The sequence below is a fragment of the Falco naumanni genome, chromosome Z, assembly GCF_017639655.2.
Source record: "Falco naumanni isolate bFalNau1 chromosome Z, bFalNau1.pat, whole genome shotgun sequence".
Taxonomy (NCBI): Eukaryota; Metazoa; Chordata; class Aves; order Falconiformes; family Falconidae; genus Falco; species Falco naumanni.
In genome coordinates, this window is record NC_054080.1 from 49,423,958 (window position 1) to 49,449,627 (window position 25,670).

The 25,670-nt window shown below is 42.7% G+C and overlaps 1 protein-coding gene across 3 annotated transcripts; it reads right to left on the minus strand.

Annotated features, from left to right (window-relative positions):
• Positions 1–4,279: 4,279 nt before the first annotated feature.
• ACER2 (alkaline ceramidase 2) lies at positions 4,280–25,485 on the minus strand. 3 transcript variants are annotated; one of them, XM_040580168.1, is made up of 7 exons: positions 24,809–25,485; positions 23,680–24,163; positions 18,422–18,536; positions 17,416–17,557; positions 14,703–14,840; positions 8,165–8,302; positions 4,280–7,503 (listed from the first exon to the last, which is right to left on the minus strand). In XM_040580168.1, exons 2-7 carry the CDS (start codon positions 23,740–23,742, stop codon positions 7,317–7,319), a joined length of 783 nt encoding a protein of 260 aa, XP_040436102.1. In that variant the 5' UTR covers positions 23,743–24,163; positions 24,809–25,485; the 3' UTR covers positions 4,280–7,316. The 3 variants fall into 3 exon arrangements, with proteins under 3 accessions (XP_040436102.1, XP_040436101.1, XP_040436103.1); XM_040580167.1 differs by lacking the exon at positions 23,680–24,163 and having other exon boundaries at positions 24,809–25,484; XM_040580169.1 differs by lacking the exons at positions 23,680–24,163; positions 24,809–25,485 and adding an exon at positions 24,602–24,688.
• Positions 25,486–25,670: the final 185 nt, after the last annotated feature.

A 25,670-nucleotide genomic window follows, 5' to 3' on the forward strand; every position in this document is an offset into this window, starting at 1 on the left:
TTAGAATTTTGTTAGGGCTTTCTTGAGTTGCAGGTATTTTCTTTTTTAGTACTTATTAAACTGATCACTTTGTAATTGTAAGAATGTTTCATATAGTCTAAGAGGTAAATTAAAAATAAATTTTACAGGTTTAACTGACTTAACAGAATCCATGGAACAAAATAAAGGTGTTACACTTACCTTGGCATTGAGATAAGAACCTTGACATAAACAAAAACATTTCAGATAATGGGGACAGAGACCAACCACAGTATTTCTCAATGTTTTATAGGAAGCTATGGAGGAGGAGTAGCTCCTTTGTTTTTCAAAGAGAATTGGGACTATTTCAGTAGACCATTCCAGACTCTGGCAGAAGTAGGTGTAAAAACTGCTCAACTCAAAAAATGCTGTGTGGACTCTCTGCTCATTTGTTATCTCTTCTTTTTTCTGGTCAAGCATATGAAGAAGAAATGTGAATAGTTAATAGTGATGTAGAGAGATTGCAAATTTTAGAGCTTCTTTTTGAATTCCAGAAGCAATACACAGAAGTAAGCTAGATGCTTTGAAAAAAGAGTCTGTATTTTGACACTTTAAAAGCTGACCTGACACAGAGTGCTTCAGAAAGATAAATCCTGTAACTCTAGTAAATAATAGATTGAACCAATTAATGTATATGATAACATGACACATGCAATCTGGTTTCTAAATTGGCAGTCAAGTACACTGTAGTCAACAACAAGCTATGTCATATACCATGCTTTGTCTTACTGCTGAGTCTCCTGGGGCAAATTCTCACAAATTAAATTGTGATCCAGGACCTGGGAACCTTTGAGACCCCTAGAATTATCAGAATATTGAACAAAGGACTGTCAGGTCTCCTCAGCAGGGGAAAGCCCCTCAGTACGAGTAAGTCCTGGCAGCTAATAAAAAAGGGAACCAGCAACCAACTTCTTATCAAGGCTAAGTTTCAGACAGCATCCAGGCACTACAGGCTCTGATACTATGTCAGTCATATCCCTCTTGTGCTTCTTCAGGTAATACATCCCATCAATGCATAGAAATATCTTGAGGGTGAATGAAAAGAGATGGGACCAGACTATTTTCAGTGGTGCCCAGCGACAGGACAAGGAGCAACAGGCACAAACTGCAACGCTGGAGATTCCATCTGAGTATAAGGAAAAACTTCTTTACTTCAAGGGTGAAGAGCACTGGGACAGGCTGCCCAGAGAGGCTGTGGAGTTTCCTTCTCTGGAGACATTCAAAACCCACCTGGACATGATTCTGTGCAGCCTGCTGTAGGTGAACCTGCTTTAGCAGTGGGTTGGACTAGATGATCTCCTGAGATCCCTTCCAACCCCCACCATTCTGTGATTCTATGTCAGTCCATCTGACAGATCAGCTACTGAAAGCTTAAAAGACACGGTGTGCTCAAGGGTTAGCATAAGCAAGAAGACACAATTTTTTTTCTGTCTGTACTTTGAGAAAGCCAAGCTTTGGGCTGCCTCTGTGTAGGCCTTTATATTATTTGAATTGGTTATTGCATCAGGAATGAAAAGGTATGCATACATTTTAAAAGAAAAGTACTTATATTGGAGAAAGCTGGACACAGAGTAGCCAGCATGTCTCTAGGTAACTTTCTGCATCTGAGGACAGTAACAGCAGCAATGAGAGGGTGAGCCAGATAGAATATGGTTAGGAAGGTGATAAAGTATGTGTGCTCCACAGTGCTCCATCACTGAATTTTCCCTGGGTTCCACCCTTCTCTCATCCCCATGGTCGGTACTGTGGGCATTACTGGAAACTAATTTCCATAGTGATTTGTGTGGACTCTTAAGTTAGGAAGGTCCAGGAACACAAAGAGCTAGCCATGATCATGCTTATGGGGAATAAGCTGGGACACTGATAATTTACAAAGTGCAGTCTCTTTGGAGAGCACAGATGCTCTTGTTTACAGTTGGTATTTCCCTGTCAGGGCAGTCAGGCCAAGTCATCTCCAAGTCATCTCCAGCTCTGTCCACAATCCATTCTGTGTCCAGTCCATGTGCATAAGCATAGAAATGAGAAGAAAAGAATTCTGTGTCTGAGTCAACGGACTGCCACCAGCTACCCCGTGTTCCTGTTCCAAGGCAGCATCAGCTATGCCCACGGCCTGTGTAAATGCCTATAGCTTCTCCAACTGCTCCTTAATTATCTGTCTCCCTGAAGAGAGAGGTCCTGAGCCTCCACAGCCAGTCCACTCTGCTGCCTCCTGCACCTCACTTCTCCCAATGCCCTGTCTGAATCTTTGTGTGCTTCCTTCTACATACTTAAATCTCACGCTGCTTTTTAAAGCTGACTAAGATTATTTGTCCACACAGGCCATTTTTTTTTACAACTGCTGGTAATCCTTACTGTTACCCTTCTCAGAGGGAAAGGATTTCTTCTTGTCTTACAGATGTTTTTTTTTCAGTACGATGTTGTCTTTTTTCTTTTTATTGTGGTGATGCCTTATTTTATTATATTTGGCTCCTGATTTACACTAACCCTTCTGTTTCTTGTACAATAAACTGCTCCTTTCTTTGTTATTCTGCATTTAGCATTGTCAATGTTGACTATAAATGCGTAATAACCTTGCTGTTACTCAATTTTGTTCCATTTTCTACAATTCAGGAAGCTACTTTTGGATTTTAGATATTTAGTTATTTTTTCAAGGTACTTGTGAACCTGCCCAGACTTCAGTTCATTAATACCTTCCATGTGGACACTGCTGAGCAGCTAAATAGAAGGTGACCCAGCAGAGAGTCCCTGTCGAACTCCACCTGACACCTTCTGGTTTTACAGTGGACCACCTAGAACCGCTCAGGAGCAGCTATCCAATTTCACACTAATCCACAGAATCTTTACCAAACCCAGGTCTTCCAGCACTTTTCTAATAATTCCTGTCAGACAGCGCTAGATATCTTATCAGTGTCAAAATCTAACTATGCTGTTTCTTCCATAGCCATAGGGATAGAAAATACCCTATTGTACAAGAAAACTGAACTAGGTAGACACAGCTTGCTCTCGACAAACTCCTACTTGCCTCCTCATTATATGCTGGGAGTTTACAAACAGGTTTATATGGTTCAAGTTTGTGGGCACATAAGTCGCCTCCTTCAAACATCAGTCTTTCTCAGCTCGCACTGTGTTTAACTGACAGCCAGGTGTATGGCGATACCAGATTTCCAGCTGCCCCTCCAGGAGAAGTTTCTGCCTCATAAGTTTGGAGAGAAAGGCAGGTTTGTGTGTGTTACAGCGAAGTAATTCCACCACCTCTGGAACACAAGCCAGTGAAACTCCTTCCACATGTAACTGGCTCCTCATGCTGCAGCTGGTGCAAGCTGCAATCAAAGCCCACCCAGAACATAAGCACTGCTTGGGTTTCCTTCCTGGGTAAATCCTCTGTTACTGTAACAACGTGGCTCTTGAGGCAGCTTATCTCTGAGGCCTGGCTTCTCTACCTGACCTTCTGTCTTGCACTTGTAGGAAATTATCTCTAAGGTTCTTGCCTCTGTCAGATTCTGTCAAAGTAAGTCAGAAGTTCTGAAGTTACCACAGAAATGTAGTGGCACAATGATATTTCCCTTGTTTCCATGGGAAACCTTGTCAATAATCTCCAAATAGACCTGGCTGAGTGACAGGATGATATATGAGCCAACCCACCAGCTGTTTTTGACATCTCGCCAACTACAGACATTAACTCTGAGTGAGTAACACTCTTGAATTACAGCTACACTTTCACACAACAGTTATTTCAAGCCTGATCACACTGGCTTATGGGAACCCACAAATGTCTCAAAAAAGGTCTTTTGTGTGGAGCAAGAGGACTGTAGCAAAAGGGAAGCAGGAGGGGAGGAGCAGGTGCAAGGCTACTACACCACCATCATCTCCCTCCCTAAGTTAGGAGCACAGTCTTGGGTAAGGAATGCTGAAGATTCATACTATGTTCTCCCAGATGTACTCACTCTGACTCAGTTTCCTGTATTTGTGGGAACACAGGCCACCCATTTTTGGCCATTTCTTGCTATTTGTCCTTGTAGATTCAGGGGCTTGTAGTTTTCCAAGTATTTGCTCTACTTGCAAAAAGATCAGTTTTTTCAGAAAAGTAACCTCTATTTCATTAATTAGTGTTCTTCTATATAATGCGGTCTCCCTCCTTCTCTAAGAGTCAGAACTGCTGTTAACCTGCATGAGAGAGAAGTTCCTCTTACTGTACTTCAAGGCATTACACTGATAGCTGCATCCTTCTCCACAAACACAAAGTATGAAAAGGCAAACAATATTTATTTTGAATGCAATTTAATGTTGCAAAGTATTACACGCTTTCCACAAACATTCAGTACACACTCTCCAATAGAGATAGGAAAAAAACCCCAACCCAACATCACTCCTTACCTACTGAGTTCTTAGTGACTGTGAATTGGGCAAGTGTTTGCCATCACTGAGAGTTAAACATCCTCTCTTAAACAACCTAAGGATTAACACTCAAGGAATGATGGATATCACCTACCAACACACAGAATCTACATTATGCTCAACATATTATTGCATCCCACTAACTAAACTAAAATACCAATTGAACTTAAAGACTAGGAACCCACTCACTTTCTGCCAGCAAGGGAAAAAAGCATTCTGGGGCTTTAAAACCTGAGGGCGCATAAACATCACTTTATACTCCAACACAATCTAGCTACTTGTGCACATGTCTATTCATCAGCATGATCAGGGCAATGTACAGACCCTCAGTGTGTCAATCATACTTCTTTGGATACTAATGTTATCATGAACTGGAGCTTAGCCCAAAGTGCAATCTGTAAAGCTCTGAATCTGGTAAAAACTGTGTATTTTTTTTTCTTTTGAAATAACTGTAGTTTGTGTCAGAATATGCAAGTTAATTCAACATAAAGTGCAGTAGCTACACCTAAAAGTGATGGGCTGCTGTTATGGTGGAACACTCTCGACCAGTTCTACACTGGAGCTTTGTATATCAGATAGTGATCTTTGTTCACAGAATTTCATGCAAAGAGTATGAAGGCTAGAGGTTAGGAAAAATACAGGATCTGATTCTTGCCCTGTACCTGCATCCATTCACCTCTGCAATAGCTGAATGTACTACTGCCATTTTTTAATTTATAACATTACTTCTCTGTGAGCAGTCAAACTCTGAAGAGTGTAAGAAAGCAGTTGACAGCAGGTTGATTAGAGCCCTTTGAGTCAGAGGTTGCTTTTAAACAAAATATTAAGTAGGAAGGCTCAGTCATTTTGAATAGTACATTATGTCTGCAGTTACTAATTCCCCAAGCAATGCTGATAATAACTTATTTACCATAAAATAATAATTCAGCAAGCAATATCAAAAATTCTTACTCAAAGTAGGGCCACATCAGGCATCAGCAACCTTAGCTGATATTCTTAATAACCAATAAGTGTTTGAAACTGAGCATTTCATAACTGGGGAGAGAGGAAGGAAAAGGAAAAAGCAGCTGTGTTTCAAGGAGTAACAAACATGACTGTAGGAATTTTTACAAAGAAGTTTCATACAAAAATTATAGGACCGTGTGCCCAAAAAGCACATTCCTCTCAGACAAATCTACTAGCAAGTGCTATAAATCTTCGTTGTTCCACTGGACAGATGTTGCTGCTTTTATGATCTGTCAGTTAATCTGACAGTAGGCTACTTACCACCCACTTTGAAGTTCTCAAGATGACAGTTACATCTAGCACCAACAACTTTAAGTGTAACAGCATACACCTTATCTCTTGTTTTACAATGCCTGAGAGATAAATAACCCCAAAGTTCTTGTTAAAATCCACTGTCTTAAAGATGATACTGTATACAGTACATTTTCAAATTGATAAAAAAATAGTACAACATGAGACATCTTAGCAAAGCACAGAGGAAATGGTATTTCCTGGTCTAGTATTAAAAAAGGAAATATCACATATTAATAAAAGTGCACATCCAAAGCCATAACCCACTTAGGTCTGATATTAGGTGGAATGCAGACAGACCCTATTTTCTCCAAGACTGCGGGTATTAGAAGCTACAGTTGCTAATACATGACAAACATGCCTGCACTTTGCATCATTTTTTAAACAGACCTAGCATGAATTGCTTGCAAGAACCATAGCCATTTCTGAACCTCAGCCCTGAATTATAACCTTAAAACTAAATGGATCTAGACATCCCTTATCTTTACAAAACAGGCTGTAAACGAACACGAAATTTGAATTTACTATTGTTTTGTAAGAATGCAAGACTTATTGTCACATCTCATTGCTCACTGAAATTTAAGTCTTCAGCTTGGTTTTTAAGCAGTTGATTTACTTTTTTCCCAAGTACTAGAGGAGCACTGGACTATTGTTCATGTCACTTTGCAATGCACTGGTGAGAAGTTACCCCTCAAATCAGACATACAGCTAGGTACCTACAAGTTTTTATAGTTCAATCACACTATTAATCCACGCTGACCTGAGCTGTTACTGAAGTTAAATATTCACACTTATGTGTGAAATTCAACGCCAAATTCAAGACCAAACGTGCCTGCAGAGGTAGAGAAGGATTTCTGTGACCTTTCTGTAAGAGGGACATATGCAGCATACAAATGTCCACAGGTCACTGGGGGGGCAATACAGAAACATTAAAAACCCTTGAACTCCTATTTAGTTTTAAGGACTGAATCTTCTGTCAGCTATTCCTGCATTTACACTGCCTAACTGCACTGGTCCAGTTACCCAGCTGCAATCACTTTGCACTGGTCTCCTGTTGCACTTGGTAAGCAGCCACATACTCTGATCCAGCGTGATGCCCAGCGCGACTGCCTGTGTTACACGCCAGGCTGGCAGGAGCACGTGCTTCGAGCACACTCTTGTGGCCAATGAACCACATCAAAATCAGAGACGGGCACAGGATGCATGTAGGCATCTTGGACTGGCTTCTTTTGCATGAAAGGCCTTAAGCCAGAAGTTACAAAAGAAGCACCAGAATCAAGCACCAGTGGTGACCTACTGCAGGAACATAATTCCTTGACCCTGGTATTTGGAAAGAGCTTTTACCAAGAGAAATGCTACATTGAAAACAGTGCAAAACAGAGCCAACCAGAAAAGTTAGTGGTTAAGAGTTTCAAGATCCTCCACCTTGCTGCTTCCTCTGTCCTCTCCAGAAAGAGGAAAGAACATACTTGCCTTCTCTTTCTGTGACACCTGAAGTTCTACATGTCTTAGAAAGAAGATAAAATACAACCCTATCCATTTATCATTATTAAATACTGTCTGTGCAGGAATGCAAGTTGAAACTCCATCCTGTTCCACGGCCAACTTCATGTGATCTTCACAGGTGATTTCTTGTGTGCGCAGAGGAGGGTGACATAGGGAACACCAATGAACGCCCATCTTTCGCTGGGCCAGAACTTTATGACAGGGCCCTGCTCAGGGATCTCAGAGGCAGCATCGAAGTAAGCAAAGCAGACACAGCCCAGGTATGCCGCAAGGCAAATCAAAATGTGCCTGAGAACAGACACCCCCCACCAAAAAAAGAAAAAGATCAGTAACATGACTTCAGTAAAGCAATCAAATATATCACCATGCTTTAAAATCAGTCTATCCTTCACCTTCTTCCAAGCCCCCCACTGGGCTGCTGTCTGCCCTTTGCATGCAGGCAAAGAACACAGAGAATAAGGAAAACTACAAAACTGTAGCTTATCCTTGGTCTAAACTGGTTGCAGCTTTTTGGCCTCTCTGCAGCTGATTTGTGTAGAAATGCTGAGATAATGGCATCTTGAATAAAAGAGCACAATTTGCTGGGTGGTAAAAGAAAAAAGGCATCAAAAGCCCTTCCCTGCTCCCCCGCTTCACCCTCAGCTGTAACAGTGGAAGTTTAAGCTTTCACAGTCTGCTTCAGTGGAGAAGCGCTGTGGGATTTTTAGTAACCAGTAGGGCAAGGAATTCTATTACAATTAATGAACTTAGTGTCTGAAGAATCTGGTCAGGCCAAAGAGACTCTTAAATCCGCCACCTTCAATAGTGTGAAGCTTGCTCTGGGCTTATAACCTTACCAGCAATTCTATCTAGCACTAACCAGAAACAGCCACCAGGCAGCACAGAAAGGTGATGTGGTGAAGATGTATTACATTTGAATCAAACTGTACAGTTTATGCACAACACTTACCACACACAGTGCAAATAGGGGAAGTTAAATGAAGACCAGATCTCACAAAATGCTTTGTCACTGATCCAGCAGAAAAGTGCTAGCATCCACCAAAGTCCTGAAAAAAGACCCAGTTTGTACACACGCAGGTTTTCACACCTGAGGAGGGAAACACAAAGAAGTTGTTATAAAATAAAACAAAATTTGCTTTGTTATGGGAGCCTGATGCTTTTTGCCTCTATGCGTTTTAGGGTAGAATTCATAGTGCCAGGCCTGCATCCTTAAAATGTCTCCACCATAAATATCCTTGACAGAGGAATTTTAGTTACTTGCAAGGCAGTAGAGAAGTAACAAAACAAACCTTTTAATCAGTAGCTGTGTTTTGGGTATTGTCTTAAACACCAATGTGCAAATGGGGGCAAACATCAAAGCATTCCCATATCTAGGGAAGGATATCTAGGACAACTTATACATGCTGTCTGGTAACAACCAGCCACACAGCAAGTGCTCAGATTTGTTCATATCTGTCACTATATAAAAACTGGTTTAAAAAAGGAACTGGGTAAGGGTTTTTTTTAATTGGTTAGTTAACTCTTCCCCCCTACAGGTTAGTGCTGTACAATGTAACAGTTATAGAGAACTTCTAAGGCAGTAAAGCCTCTGCCCAGAGGGCCCCAAGAAGCATGCTTTAGTAGACAGCACAGGCATCTACATCTCAGACAGAATTCCTCCTCCTGACTAAGCTACAGTTCTCTTCCTCCACAAGAAACCTGACTTGTTCGTATAAAGGTACACCAGAGAGAAAGAAAGCACAGAACATCTGCTGTGCTCACACGTGGTGTGGTCCACAGCTAACCATCACTGAATACAACCGCAGATGCCAGGACACTGGCATAGCATTACCCATGTTGCAGGTCTACTCAAAAGCTCACAATTTTATTTCCCTATATGATGCTTTGTTCAAAAGAGTAAAATCAGGAAAAGGGAAGCACTGATATAATCTTCAGGTCCCAAAATGCTATTAAAGTCAGTAATTTGCTGTCTACCTACACTTGCTATTTTGGGTTTAGGCCTCTTGGTGCCAGTAGATACAGCTCTGCTGTTACTGGTATCTATAAACTAAAGCTAGACCAGGACTTGACCAGCCCTGTGTGGCCAAGGGAAAGCACGGCTCAGCTTCCCTGCCTTCTGCAAGAACAAAGCTATGATTAGGGATTTTCCTTCCTGCCTTTTTTTATTCTTGCTATTGTTAACTCTGTGAAACTCCCAGGGATCCAAGAACCGTTCAGTACTCTTGCACAACTCTTGCTTCAATGAACTGCTCTTCTCAGGTTACTGATATAACCTCCCAAAGCACTCCCAAACCTACTAATTAGACGAGAGAATCACCTCTTTAAAGTGCCTTGTTTGAGCTACATCTCAAAAGTAAGCTGATTAGGCACATCTCTTGCCAGTATAACAAGGAATACTCAGCTTTCATCAGGTTTAAAGGCCCCTGTCTTCTCCCTCCACATCCTAGGAAGAGAACAAGTCAATGCCAAGTACCCCACAATCCCTTCCTCTATCTCAAAGTCTACAAGAGGAGCTCCTCTAATCCACACACATCTTCTGTGCCTTACATCTACGCCAAAAAGGTGTTGGGAATGTCTCCATGCCCCTTCTTCTCCAGTAGACTTGACGCTGAATCACCAGTCTTCCACACAATTCCTGAGCTCATTCACTGCATCTGGAAAGTAAGCAATGCCTAGCAAACAGGTCCTTTAAAGGGACACTTCACCTTGTGACACTCAGAAGCAATTAAAAATGTCTGTCCTTGGAGGAGGGAGCTAGAATAGGCAAACATGTATTTTACTATGTGCACTGCAGTAGTATTTATGGTCCCTGATCCTCTTTATAAAAGACAGTCCTTGACAACTAACACAAAAAAAGTTAAAACCATATACATGGTGCTCTGCCAGGAACACTTATATGAATACATCCCAGAAGCAGCAGTATACCTGGCTCTGGTGTACTGCAAGCTGAAGAATTAATAACAGTTTTCCCTGCAGGATATTTTTTCACTCAAATGCTATTTCAGTTGACATTTTAACAGGCATCTGGGATTAAGAAACTCCTAAAGTGGAGCAGAAGGCACCTTTATAGCTACTGGATTAATGACAGGAAAGCTACCAACTGCCTAATCATGGTGACAGGATTTTCTTCAGTGTCCTTTGCATAAGTTGGTTTTAGAATCTGGCATTTCTTTTTTAAGCCATCTATAAATAATGTTGCATTCAAAATCATCACACCTATCTTTATGATTCAAAAAAGTGCTTCAGCTACTGGCTAAACTATAATCTCCTCCACAATTAAAATACAAAAAAAATAATTGTTTTTCAAAACAAACACACCTACATGACTGCCACAAAAATTAATACTCCACATAACATACAAACCAAAATGGCTCTTAGGTCTGAATCCTCCAATCCATTTAGCAAATCACCAAGACATAGAGGAGACAGGGCTTGCTCAAGATAGTTTCAATCTTTATTGATTTAAATACTTTTAAAAAGGCTTGTTTCTCTGAAATTGCATCTTTACATTTAAAAAAGCTACAAGGGTCATGAAGAAAAGAAAGGGTAAGATTTTTGAGTTACCTATCAAGCTGCAGCGTGCAGCTACACAAATTCTTCTTTACACTCTTCTATGAGACACCTCATTAAGAAATACATTCCAGGTTTGGCCCAGTTTTACCAGTAAAATTAATACTGGTGAATCCTCCTAATTCTGGAGGATTCATGCCTCTATCAAATGGCTAGACAGCATGGACACCTTCATAAAGAAGAAGGAAGATTGGTACTGGTCAAAAAACACTGTTGTATTAAGCATACCACGCTTGAGTCTCCTATTAATGCCAAGGCAGATTTACAGTCTTCAGTGAGATGCATAACTGTTTGGAAGAGCAAGATGCTAAACCATGTACCTAAGTAGATACATGCCTGGATCAACCTTGTACATTTGACAGGTAAAACTAGACTGCTGCATGGGTACTTGTGCACCATGACAGAGGAAAGAGGGTGTGTACTGAGAACATGGAGGCTTTCCTGGACTTGTCTAAAGGACATAAACATGCAACTGCATCCTATTTAAGGTGAGAGGCTTGGCCTCAAACATCTCGCTCCTTTCGTTAGTGGCCATGCCTACCAGTATCTGACTGGTTTGAATACCAAGGAGAGAGGACAATTAACTCGCATGGTTCAAAGACTTCAAGACTGCAAAGCAAAACTGAAAACTTACTTGAAGAAATTTTTCCAGTTCAAGATCAGCCATAGAAAGGGTACACATTATAATGACAGGTTTGCTCATCACCACCATTAGGTACTGCAACGTATTTTAGAAACTTACAACTAGATGCTGCAGGATGTACTGCAAAAGACTACTCTAAGCAGTCAAGCACAGTAAAAGCACAGCTTGCTGATCTGTGTAATACTCCCAAGTTTTCTGTGATCACCCACCACAGCATCTTCAGTTCCTGCAGTGACTGTGCTTTGGATGGGCTGAGTACATGCTTGCTGAGGAGGCAGGGGACTGCAAAGCTTCCTACCTACCACTGCTTTTACCACAATGAGAAGATGTAACAGAAACACCACCTGGGCACTGGCAAGAGACATGGACCCAACCCATTTCTTTTATTTCTCAATAGACGCAGGCAATGGTCGTTCAAAGTACCACTGAAACAGAACCTGTTAGCTGAGGGTCTGAAAGAGCTGTTTGTGCTGTTGTGTGCAGACCTGTGACACGCTCCTTACCCTACTCTCGTCTGAAAGAAACTGGACCCCACAAAGCTCACATTTCCATTTGCACCTTTTGCCTACACAACACACAGTGTTCTGGGTTTAACACAAACAGCAGTTACCTGAACTCCAGAGTTTCTGCAAACACTGATGTGCCCTAGCCATTTTGCTGTCTGAGGGACTGAGCTGGTACACACTTCCAGCAACTTTATCTTCCAATGTCACGGCACCCCCAACAAAACATACCAGTTTTTCTTCAAACCAGTGCAAGTTGCTAGATGTTGATTAACTGCTTAATTTGTTTTGACACAGGTATAACCTTTTATACCCTAAGGAGTATTTTAAATTTTTAACTAGCTTAAACTTTTAGTCAAGGGAATAAGGGAGCTGTGAGCAACCTGCAACAATGAAGGAGGGCTCCCTCACAGCCCAGTTTCTAGTAGGAGAATCAGGTATGAACAGACAGGCATGAAGCTAGGGTAAACCCTCACTGCTCAAGGCTCAGATATCAGCTAAGCAAGAACATTCTAGTATCTATCTGCACATGGAGATAGTAACATGCCTGATGATGACTCACTAAATCATACTAACTCAATGGTGTTGCAATTTCAATGATTATTTGGCTTGGACCAGCAAACCAAAGGACCCTCATCCATTTTATCCCTGATACCATCCCCTAGGAGTTTTGTTTTGGTTTTGGGTTTTTTTTCATAATGAACACATGAAGTGATTTCTTTGAACAGAATGAGAATAAAGTTTTAAATTTCTCTGTCTTTCAAGGACAAGTATGCATTTAACTACTCTTTGCTCTTTTGATCATCTCCCACCCACAATACAGTCCACCCTACCAGCTCCACATTTCAGAACATAATGCTTTTTTGGTGACATCATCTCCTCAACAAGGACAAACAAGAGACAGAAAATTCTCATTTCAAAACACAGTGGCTCTGATTCACATTCTGTACAAAATTGACAGCAGCCTAGAACAGGAACAACAATGGCGTTTTGGTCTAACAGGCCACAAACTTCAGCACAGAACTACACAGAAGAAACTACTCTGAAGGCTCTTCTCCTTACTTCCCCAAATACCTGTTTCACAGATGAATTTCTGCTGCAGACTGCCAGGACTCAGATGTGTAGCCCTCTACTGACTGTGGTAGTAGAGAATGGGAAAATCGCAGACATTTCAAATAATGCTTAGATTATTTTTTATCCTGCAAAAAGGGATGAGATTCCTCGTCTCCTCTAGGTTTACAAGAATATATCTCATTTAAATCTCCCAGATATCAGCATAGCTTAAAATCAAACCTTTACTTATTTGCCTTTTACACTTAAGAATTCATAAAAAAGTATCATAGGTATTACATCATCTCAATGAACAATTAAGAGGGCTACATGTCACTTTATGTCTCTTTTTAATCACCTATCCAAAAGAAAGTTTACCTGTGTCCTTAATTCTCTCTGAAAAAACAGACAGGGAAACTCCACACATTTTAGTAAGATATGACCTTTCAGAAGGAGGTCTAGAAAGCAAAATCTGTACACCAATCCTAGATGTGACGCAATAGTATTCAAACTTATGTGACACAAACTATTCATCCTTTTAAGCTTCTCAGGAGCTCACGCCTGGAAAATGCCTATGTAGACAGCTCACATAAATTATTCAGTGGCAAAACCAGATCTCCATTTGCCCTGTCAGTAGTTCCTTGACGCTTTCATCAAAATGAGATACCACCATTCTTCACTGACTGACCTTCTTGTCTGCAACTAACTTGTGTGCTGTTTCCCAAGTTTCTTTGACGACAGAAATAAACGCTGCTCAGCACAATGTCTAATGAGAAAAGACTAAAGAACACCTTTACAAAACATTGTTAGCAGAGGCTTCCACTGTATGGAGAAGCAGCAGCAGAACAGGGTAAGATAGCAGACAGGAGAATCCCTGCTCTCAGAGGAGCAGTCAGAATGTTGCTGTAGGACATTTGGTCCTATTCTTGTTCCTTTTGATGCACATATGCAATATGTGAGAGTCAATGTAAGTTGTAAAAACCTTCTCAGACACCAGAGAAAGTTTGTATGCTGGTACTTGTCTGGTCCTTTTTACAGTGGGTGAAGAGATTAAAAAAAGTATCTGGACAGCTTCTGGTATCACTATCGTGGTAGGACCCTTTAAAATATTAAGATCAGTCTCAGGTTCTTCTCTATTTGCATTCTGGTTTTAGCGTTTCTAAGGCTCTGGCCGATAGCTATCCTCTACAACCTAGTGATTAGCCTTATCTTTGTCAGTCTGACTCCATCATATTCTCCATGTCAGAAGACAAATTGGTGTAAGACTCACAGTACAACTTTCAGAGTTGGAACATCTTCCACACATGCTTGGGCCTCGCTCCACATTCCATCTAGTACCTAGACTGTGACCAGGCAACCACCTCACCCTTGCAAAGACTATACAGCAGAAACACTGTCAGTGGAGTGAAACCCTTGCCCTGATTCCACAACAAACACATTTGAGTTAACCAGGTTGCAGCAACAGACGTGTCGCAGGGAAACAGGCAATATCTGATCCAGTATAACGGCCTAGGGGAAAAAAAATCCTTGCCAAAAATGTCTGAACTGGCAGACATTTGTCTGGTATCAACTGAAGTTTACACCAGATCTGCACTTGCATGTGGGAAAAGCGTTTCTGATCTGCTACCACAATCACTGAACCTAGATCCAGCATATCATCACACGGTAGCCTAAGCATCTCAGAAGGCGACGCTGCATTCAGGAGAAAGGTACTCACTCACCTCTTCAGTTCAGCAATGAGCAAAGCTGTGCAGGGAACACCCAGAGTCATTAGCGAGATGTTGTTGATGGCAGGCTTAATGAAGGCAAGGCAGGTAGTAACACCAGACAGGACACCCACAGCAGCTTTAAATCGGCTCCTGAATAGGGTTTTGGGAGGGAGAAAAACTGCTTTCAATTCAAAACTTTTAATTACTAAACCCAGAAATCTGAAAATTATTTTAATAATGTAACAAAATTGAGGTTTCTCTGGATATGTCCATGAGGTGCAATAACAATGTGCATAAAATGGATGTGGATCTTGCACAAATTTGCATGTGCATGCAGAATTAATCATATACACATGCCTTGGCTAGACTGTGGTCTTCTGAAGCAGCCACGTGTATGTATACTTACGTGTGCACACACATAATAACCACTGGTTTCAAAATCCAAAGGTACACTACAATATTCCTCCTCCCACAGTAAATCAGGAACAAGACCACCTCTGCACACAGCTCTGTACTTCCTCAAAACAGTGCTGCGTCATCATTCTTCATGCTTTTAACGTGGATTTTTAGGATATTTTGTTACAGTTAATGTCTAGCTTCTAGAGCCATGTTACAGTCTGTTTTATTTTCCTTTATCATGCCTAAGCCTTAAAGATACTGAAAACTACAAGGTAAGTAAAAGCATTTCTTTTAATAAAATTCAATAGTAGATGAGAGATTCCCACACTTTTTAAAGACTACAATTTCATATATTCTTAGCATAAATTAAATCACAATTGGGCTCTATACAGACAGCCTGACAACCTTTAAATTAAACATATGACAACTGGTTTTTAAACTTCAAGTCTGGACTTTAACAAACCCATTTCCAGTCTGTGGCAGGACTATGGCAGACAGAGGATGATCACACTGCCCTTCAACTACTGACCCATAGCTTTATAAAACTAGTTGCTGTCCAAGCATGGCTCTTCCATCCTTATTTCTGTGCTTGAAGTAAGGTCTCATATACCTGTGCAGCACCATTCCCTGGCCACAAGTATCATCACCTTACCTAGCTCATTCCATCTGCCATTTGCTTTGAAGTTTTTCGTTGCACTGGAAGCAACAACTTAATTAAGTAGGAAGTTCCAATCAGATGGGAATGCTTTAATGACTGGAGACACCACAAATTGGTCATGGTAGATAACAACATTTGCAGCACTGAAAACCCAGAGCATGGTGAGGATGAAGAAAGTGAAGATCAAAGCAGTGAGCACAGGATAGATATAATATTGGAGCATTAGCTAGGTAAAGAAAAAAAAATACATATATATAACCAAATCTGTTCTGGGTTAAGGTTTTTTGCCCAGTATACTTTCCTCTGCACACTTCAGAAAGGAATCAAGACCTTAACATTTAACTGCCTTGGCAGATTCTCAGGAGTAAGTGTTCTAAGGCATTTAGGATAGGGGACATCCTTCAACTCATCTCAATATTTTTATGAATCAGTTATAACCTGGGAGATGATTATTTATAGTTTTAACACCAAGTTCAATCAAAACAGGATTTCACCCAGAAAGTGTTAGTATTCCTTTCAAGAAGGATACAGTTTAACCTCTTGGCCCATACTATCAGTATCAGATGATAGTGATAGATTACATATAATGATCTCCTTAGGCTTCTGAGGAGACATTTACATTAACAGAAATTCTTCAAAGCTCTGAACTATTCTTCACTCAAACTAAATGTCTAAAAGCCATGTCATTGACCAAAACACCCCAGTAGAATCTGTTTGCTTCTTAAGTTGATGGTGTCCTGTAATAGCACTGTGCTGCAATATGCAGAAGTACTAAACTTACACCGACATGGCAAAGCCATTAGACTGTATACACTGTACACGGTAATTCAAGATACACTTTCCTCAGTGCAAGCTATTTTAAAGAAAGGTTAATCTAGCACCAGCCTTCTCTCCCCTTCCCCCCACGGCAACTTCTCATCAGGCATATGTCAAGGAAAACAAACCACAAAAAAACCCAGACAGCAACAGTGTAAGAAGGCAAGAGGTAGCAGCCTTAGCAATCTTCAGAGAGAAGCACATTGGTGCTGCAGTTCAAACCCCTCCATTACCTCAACTTATTTATTGCATGAAAGGGCAACATGTACAAAGATTATAGCACACTTTTTTTGGGGGGGGACAAACCACAACTGGATTCTTTAAACTGGCTACAACACACTTTTTTTAATCTTGCAACAAAAAAGAAAAAAATCCTTTTATACCAACAACAGGCCTCTAAACAAACACTCAGCCTTTCAATAATTAAACACCATCCTTAACCACTGCCTTAAATATTCAGGTGAAAATTCAGCTGACTTCCATAGGTCCACTTGTATGTACACTTTAGGATATACGAAAGGTTTCTCTTACTTTATTTTAGCCACAACTTGCATACGCTACTCAGGTGAAGGTCTCCCTTGAATCAACAAGAACAGCCACTTCCAGAGGCAAGTCACCTCATCCCAAAATCTTAAGTTACAGGGCATAAACCTCACCATTAGCAACTGCAGACCCAGGAATTCTCAACAAAATGGTCTGAGATACAAGCACAGGAAGAGAACGGAGTGAGAAAAGAGAGCGGTGGCAGTGATAAGGTTGGATGATAATTCAGTGCCACTATGTGCAAGTTTAGGTGTTAGCGTAAGAAATTTCAAGAAACATGAAAGTGTACATGTATGATTTTACGATTACCTGTCATTCCGAAAAACTCTGGGCAGGTATCTCCTAGGAAACCACATAGCGAGAGCACACATCAGGACCCAGAGAATGGCCAGCTCATCCAGCATCTGGCCCAGGAAACTAAGGGTGGCGTGAAAGTAAACAGATCCAATTCCTGGAAGAATCAATGAAAAGGCAATATGAATAGCTGCAGTACTGCATAGACTGAAACACACTGCTCATGTTCAGAATGTCATTGTGAAAGGTGGATATCATTTGCTCTAGAGAAGGTTAAAAATGCAAAACAAAACAGAAAACAGACACCAGCTTTCCTAAGAAGGCAATCCAAATCATCAGCAGCTCATCAATTATGAAGCAAACACACAAGCAGCAGCTAAAGATGCCAGTTCCTACCAGAAAAGTAGATTTACATTAAGAAACATCAGCTGTCAAAGTTAAATGCAAAGCCAATTAAGAAATAAAAGCCAAATGCTGCTTCCGAATTTTCTCAATAGGACAAGAATGGGAGAATGGGTAAGACAAAGATGAAAAGCAGCATCTCATGACACAGGTTTACAGGTGGAAAGTATCACACTGTCCCACAGAGCTCTGATTATCCCACAGCCTCAAGGAATGAAGAAGCTTAAGAAATCTCACAGCTACAAAATAGCTAAGCCTTTGGGCCCTCCGGTGCAAAACCTGTTACCCTCTTCAGTTGTGCTGGGCACTTTGAGCTCTCATTTAAACAACAACAGAGGAAGAAGGGCCAGCACCACTGCAGAGAACACACAAATAAAAGAAGTTACACAAAGCAAGGATAGGAAGGGAACAGAACTAAGGACAAAGTTCCTACCAGCCTCAAATTGCAAAAGGCATTTTCCTTTCAGAAACTATGGCTGCTTTAGCTTCAAGCAAGTACAAGCAAACTCCTCCATAGTCAGGATTGCTTTGTTTTGCAAAACAATCAAGCACAAGCAGGAAAAACTGATTTCCTCTCTCATTCATGCATGAGCAGGCTAACAGAGACTAACCAACTTACCAACCACAACTAGTAGAGTCCATATTAAATATATTCCACTGTTGAAGCAGGTTGCGTATTGACGGAACAAGCACATACATATGGGTGGTAAAACAAAAAACAAGACGTTGCTTATCTAGAGGGGAAAAGAAACCAGTATCACAAGGACAAAAAATAAACAAACCTTAAATATTCACAGACTGCCTAAGACATCTATAAAAGCATTGTGTCATCCAGTGAAGCCCCAGCTCAACAAATTACAGCCCTCAGCTTTTGCCAAAGCTGAGCTGTTTTGCAAAGCATCAACCTGTTTTGCTTAACATCATTAAGCTAATAACAGCATAAAAACTTTAAGGAATGTAAAATGTGGCTAGTTGCATCTTTAAATTACCTTTCAAGTCTGTTCCCAAAGGTAACTTATTAAGAGTCTACAGGTAGTCAAGACTTGCAATTCAGGAAGCCTACGAGAGCAAGCAGCTGAGGAACAGAATGTCGTGACAAGTGACCTGCCCCCTCAATGGCTGTCAAGCCTAGGATAGAAAAAGCACTAGAAGTACTGGCACTAGACAGGGCTAGTCAAGCTTTGTGGAAGTCAACTCACTGTGCAATAACTACTGCCTGGAAGGTCTGAAATACAAAGCTAAGCTAAAGGCGTTAGAAGCGTTTTTGTGCAGGGTAAAGAAAGCCTGAAGCTGTAAATTCTTTCACACTTCATTTTTGCTCTTGGTTCTCCATTACAGAGAATTTATTCTTTTACGTACAACTTAATACGATTGAAAACTAGTTATAGGAAGGTAAAAAGGCTGATCATTCAGACGGTTGCTAGCTTTTTTTAATTTACTATGTAAGAGTTGAACAAAGACATATTTTCTCTTGCTTACCGACAAGGTTAAGCATGATTCTCTACTTAAAGGCTGAAAACACTTCACTGGCAATTAGCAGGAGCTGTCACTGCAGCAATCACTTGGTTCTTCCTGAAAGCAGTGGCCAGTGCTGAAGGCCAGTCACGGCACTTTAACTGAGCAGCTATGGAAAGACTGCTGCTGCTTCACAACGGGACAGGGGACAGTATGAGTTCCCAGCCTCAGCTTCCTTGTGTTTCCCTGCCTAGCCCAAGCACAAGAGAAAATAATCCCCAGCAACATTCTCCTAAAGGAGACACAGAAAACAATTCTGCGAAAAGAGCGCTCCTTTGGGACAGATCCCCTCTTTGCAGCGATTTACAGACTTTTTACTGAAAATCTAGCGGACAAAGGATTTCAGAATGACATATGAAGACAGCATTTGTTCGTTCAGCTACCACTGTCCACCACTCAACACCATCTGAGAACAGAGGTTACAATGATTAAAATGGACACATCTAACATTTGCAAGGCTCATCAGGACATACTCCTTGGCTGGCATTCAAAATGACAATAACCACAAAAAGCAGTTTCTTGGCACCATCTACTTCACACCTGACACCTTCCCTCATGCTAAAAGTACATCCTCACAGACAAGCCGTGTTTCCTTCCAAAGTCTTGGCTTTTAGATTTCATCAGAATACTTAGAAAGAGCCACCACACACACAGTTTACAGCTGCAAATACTATGCTAATCTCTGCCAACAGCACCCTGGTAACAGTACACAGCCTGGGGAAAGACTTGCTAATGCAGAGGGCAGCACCAACAGTCACACCAGGGACATGTGCCAGACAGCCACCTCCTGCTGCACTGCCCTTTCTGAACTGATGCAAGAGTTCAATTCTTCTGCCAATGACCAGCTCCTACCAGTGTGTTTTGTCAAGTAGGAAGCCATCTTCATAAACCAGATGTGAAAAACCTCTGGGGGCCCCAACCGATGAACAGTGCCATAGAACAAGCACCTCTTCAGCAGGAATAAAAGGACTCTTCTCACAGAAATCCTTCACCCTACCAAGGTGGCAAATTTTGCCTTCATCATTCACAACTTAAGATGGTGGAAGGTTAACAACCCGGGCACCTGACAATGTCAGAGCGCAGGATGCTGCACAACCTTGGGGAGGCAAGGTAAAGACCAGAGAGTTATTTATAAAGTAATACCCCATTTTAGCAGATTTTATGGGCCAAATCAGTTTGCTTAATCCACGTAAAACAGACTACACATTTAAATTAACAGGGTCACTCAAGCATCTTCCATTCATAAAAAGAACACTAGCTCTACACGGTAGAGATTGTTAGCAACACTGGGAATACAGCCATGGACCAGGATCCCAGTGCATGATGTGCTGATGCAAGCGCAGAGCAAGAGGGCTCCACTCACCCCAGAACAGGTAGGAAGCATACACAGTGACTGGCAGCCCAGATGACAGAACACAAACAAGTCCTCTGGGGACCTGGGAGTGCTCTAAGCATTTCAGGCTTTTAAGCACAGTTAGGCCAAAGCCAGGTGTCAAGAGTTAAAAATAGAGGGTTACAAACAAAATGGCTGGATGAAAACCTTTCCACCTCTACAGCTACAATGGACCAATAAAGAAAATCAGGCAATCACAGTCTACAAAAATCTGACTAGAAAGTCCTTATTCTACCTAGGAACAAGATGACAAAGAAAACACACCTATTTGCCAGATCTGTAGCAATGCAAGTTTATACTAGTGATTAAACAACAAAGAAGTGGTTCTGCCCTACCGAAGCACTCTTCTTGGCACTGAACCCCCCTGTTCATGCTCATGTCCTGCCTGCAAATGCAAGAAAGCCCTTGCAGCCTGGACCTTGGCTATGACTTGTACTCTTTGCAATGGCCACCAGGAGGACTTCCTAACATTGCAGAAGCTGAAATTCTTTTTTAAGTTTACAAAAAATGTGATAATCATATATCTCTTTTATGCAATAGCTTAGTCCTGTTTCTCATGTTCCACAAATAGTATTTTCCACAAGTTATATTCAAATCAAGACTGTAGAACATTTTCTGAAACATGTTGCTTAAGTTCTCTTAGTTCCAAGTTCAGTGTCAACTAGATCAATATTAGAAGTGACCAGCTGGCTTCCACTCTGGTATCAGCCTGGCTCCCTGAGAGGACCCCACCCTTAGATAGACTGCAACTACCAACACCACCCTCTCCAAGCGAGGCACCTATCCATTTGGCTCTGGCTTCAGAAAGTATGTTGCATGTGCAATTTCTTTATGTAATACACAACTGGCCTGCACGGTTTGATGATATACAAATCAAATGCTTATGATTAGTGCAAAAAATAATAACAGGAGTACAGAAAATTTCCTTTTTACCTGCAAAATTACATACAATTAAAAGTTACAATCTGGAAAAAAGGTAAACAGCCCAAGAATAACAGTCCATCCTCTGGCATCATACAACTCTGGACGTTTAGTTTCAATTTCCAACTACTTAATTGTATGAAAGGAATATAGGGCAAAGGCCACTTAAGGAATGTGAAGGGCTTCCTCTTAACTTCACTCACATCTGCCATAGTCCTCACTCAGGATATTTCCCACAGGCCTACCAAATCTCTAGTATTCTTTACCTGGTACATTTCCCAGACAGCAGACATAGCATTCGACAACCACAGGAACACTAATTCTTTGTGAGGAGAAAGCAGAAATGAACTAAGTAGCTCTTGGTGAGTTCAGAGGGTTTGTACAATCTATATCCTGATCCATAAGCATGCCACTTGAGTACACTAGAAGACTTTTGTAGTGAAAAAGATGATGTAGAAAGAGTATGAGCATTCTCACACACTCTTAAGACTACTTGATAGCTTTTTAAAACTCTTTTCTACATGCCACTAGGGAACAAAATAAAAGTAATAAAAACAGTGGCAATTCCCCCTTGAAATGGAAATTTCGCAAGAAATATGTATTACGTGCACAACAAAATGCAACATGTGGAACTGCAAAGTACTGACTTTGCTAGCAACAGGAAAAAAAGTTACTGTTTTCAGGTGTTTAAAACATGAACAGCAGCTTTTCTTGTATATACCTCTGCACAGGGTAGTGTTTTTAACCATGTGGAGGCATTTGTTTATGTTCTGGAGTAGAGTTACACTGCATCAGGACACATTATTCATTTCAGGGGGGAACAAAAACCCCCAAAACCAAAGAAAAAGCTAGTTTTCCTGTAACTCTTCTTTCAATTTGAGTTACAAAGTGTTTTGTGGCCTCTTTATTGAAAAAGTGTAAGAACTGAACACAAAATCACATCAGTCTAGTTCACACGTTTTCAAAAATTAGTCCGATCAATTTGTACAAAACCAGTGAACAGATACTCTCCTACTGATTTAATCTTGTTGAGCACTTTAGTTTGCTTTTTAACTAATCAAGTTAAATTTAGGCATAACAGATGAAGATTTGAGTCCAGGCAGAATAAATAAATGGTATTTTTTTAAAAAAGTTTCAGGTAAGCTGTTCCAGCTTTGTGCTTACATGGCTATTGCGTGAGACATCAACTACAATTCTGTTTCCAGCCATGACAGTTTAAAACATGGATTAGCAAAGTCTTCATCTACAGCATAAAGACACAGATGCCAGATTCAGGTATGCTGAAGAGTCCTTGCTGAAACTTCAAGAGGGTTTGAGTCATAGTCAAAATTGAACCATCTTAGCAGGAATAAAATTTAGACTTCACTTAAGGTGCCTTTTAAGAGAAGGGCCAAACCTTCCCAGGTGTCCTGTGAGCATCTGGCTTTTTGGGGGACACAGTTGCACAACCCCATCAATCCATTACAAGTCACTGTCTTAATTTTCAGAAGTTGCTAACACAGAAGTCAAATCCTTACAATGACTTGTTACTACTGAAGAGAGCCTAAACATGGTTATCCTCAACGCAGCCTCTTTTTTCCTCTCCTTTCGGTGTACAGGTCACTGATTTGTACACAGCTGCCGCGACATAGTGGGTTTCAGGGCAAACTTTTTGCTGTGTCTCTTTGTTAACCTGCCTCGAACCCTAGTTATTCATCTGGACATACCTGCACCTCCTAGCATTTTGCAAGCTTCTATACCACTGCTAATCAGATCAGTAAAGCCAGAAGGATACCCATCCCCCTGCACAGCTGACTCCAAAACAGACTTGCTGTCTTCAATAAACTTGTTTATCCTGACCTTTTCCTCCCTTTGTTTTTGGTTCATGCACAGCAACATCAGACACAAAGAAAGCAGACAGTTTCCCCACACACCCTGAAAGTTCTCCAATGGCACAGACCAGCCACCACCCAGATGACTTTGGCAGCAAAACTACAAGAAAAAACAACAGGTTAGCAATGTACAGCATGTGCCTTGGAATTATTTGCTCTGTCATGTGCAGCACCCACCATGATACACTCCAGTGAGTGAAGCCAGACACCTACTTCTTTCTTCCACTGGTTGTTAACCATCAGAGAAATACAGCTTGAAAGGGAAAGAGCTCAGGCAAGCATGGAATTTGGGAAAAAAACCTGAAAGACCATTTTAACGTACATAAGAGGCAAAGCAGAACCCCCAGCTCCTCATTTGTGCACACATCACCTGCTACAAAACAGAAAACAGATGGGGCATTTTCAAGGTTCGCTCCTGGACATGTGTTTTTCATGGAAAGGCAAACTACCAGAAAGCCTGATTCGCTGTCTCACTCTCGTGGATCTACTTGTCATTGCAATCCTTTACATCAATAGGATGTAAGAGGCATTGCTACCCTTCCAAGATGCATGGTACAGGGCAGTCTGGCTCTGTTGCTGGGGCTGTGCCTCTACAAGTTGTCTCCAGCAGCTGAGCCGTATTGGGATGGCGCCAGAGGACTCCGGGGTGAACCACAGCTTACTAGAAGGAAGGAATAATTGCATTAGTGCTCCTCCCTCTCCTGCCTTTCTTCAACTACTTTCTCGGACAGACCGCTCTTCTCCTAAAAGTATATCGCTGACTTAAACCTGCAACCTCAAGACAAAACCTCTTGAAAGCTTTGCCTTCTTGGTACCAAACGTACCTGGATGAAACCCAATTTCGCCTCCAAACGCCGAAGTGTGTTTTTGTATTGATGCCCCACCACTCTGCACGCCGTCAGGCGGCTGGAACCGTGCACACGGCAGCGGGCGCAGGCAGCCCGGCACCCGGAGCTTTGCTCTCGGCCGCCGCAAGGCTCGGCGCGGCGGGGGGGGCCCCGCTGCACACCGTGCACCAACAGCTTGCCACGACCTCTAAACCTGCCCCCTTCATACCTGCAAACCCAAACCGCTCACGTTGCTTTAATTGTACACGTACCAGGGTCGGGAGCAGGAACAAGTAGGCAGCGACAGAAGGGCGTTCTACAGTCCCATGAACACCCCCCGTACGAGACGGACCCGGCCGGCCAGCGGCAGCCCCAAGGGCACCAGCGGCAGCCCCCGCCCACCCGCCGCTCCGCGACCGCGGCAGCCGCCGAGCACGGCTGGTACCCCCGCACGGCGAGCGCCCCGCCGAGCCACGCACCGTGTTGTAGAACTCGGCGATGGCGGGCACGATGGTGTAGTTATCCTCGCACCAGTCCACCTCCGAGCTGCCTGCCCGCAGCGGGTCCCACCACAGCAGCGCGCCCATGGCGCCCGCCCGGCCGCCGCTCCGGCCCCTGCGCAGCGCTGCGGGTCCCTCCGCCCCGTCCTTCCTCCTCCCCCCCCCCCGCCGCGCCTCGGGCCTGCGGGAGGGGCGGTGCGGCCTGCTCGCTCCTGGGGCAGCCCCTGGCCTGGCTGAGCCGCCCGGCGATCGGGGCAGCAAGGGTGTCCGCAGGGGCCGGCGGGACCCCGCAAGCCGGGCGGGCTGAAGCGCTTCTTCCCTGTTCCCCCGGCGGCTTTGAGGAGTCGCCTTCCTCACGCAGGTGGCCAGCTGGCCCGCCTCCCTCCCTCCTTCTTTGTACGCCTTAAAAAAATAGTTGATCAAACAGTTTGATGGAAACAGGTGGCAGCTTCTCACATTCTCCCGTATGGCAGGCGACACGGGAGGGGGAGCGCCGCCATCACCGGCACTGCGCCTGTGCGCCGGGGATGTTTTTATGCAGGCTGGGAGCAGATGGGCCGGCGAAGGCGGTAGCTGGGTGCTCGTGTTGCGCTCTGTGACATGCGGGAGACTAATGCTGCATTTTCTCTTTGCCAAGTACCAGGGCCCTCCTCCCCGGACAACGGGCGCTCTTCGGTGCCCCGCGCCCTGCACCGGCCGGCCCAGCGCCTGGCACAGGCAGCCGGCCCCGCCGGGGGTGCGCGCCCCGCCCCGCCGCCCCCCGGCAAGCACACCCCCGGGGAGCCGCTCAGGCTGCGGGAACACCGGGTCTTCCCCGCAAATCCAGGGCGGACGCGACACG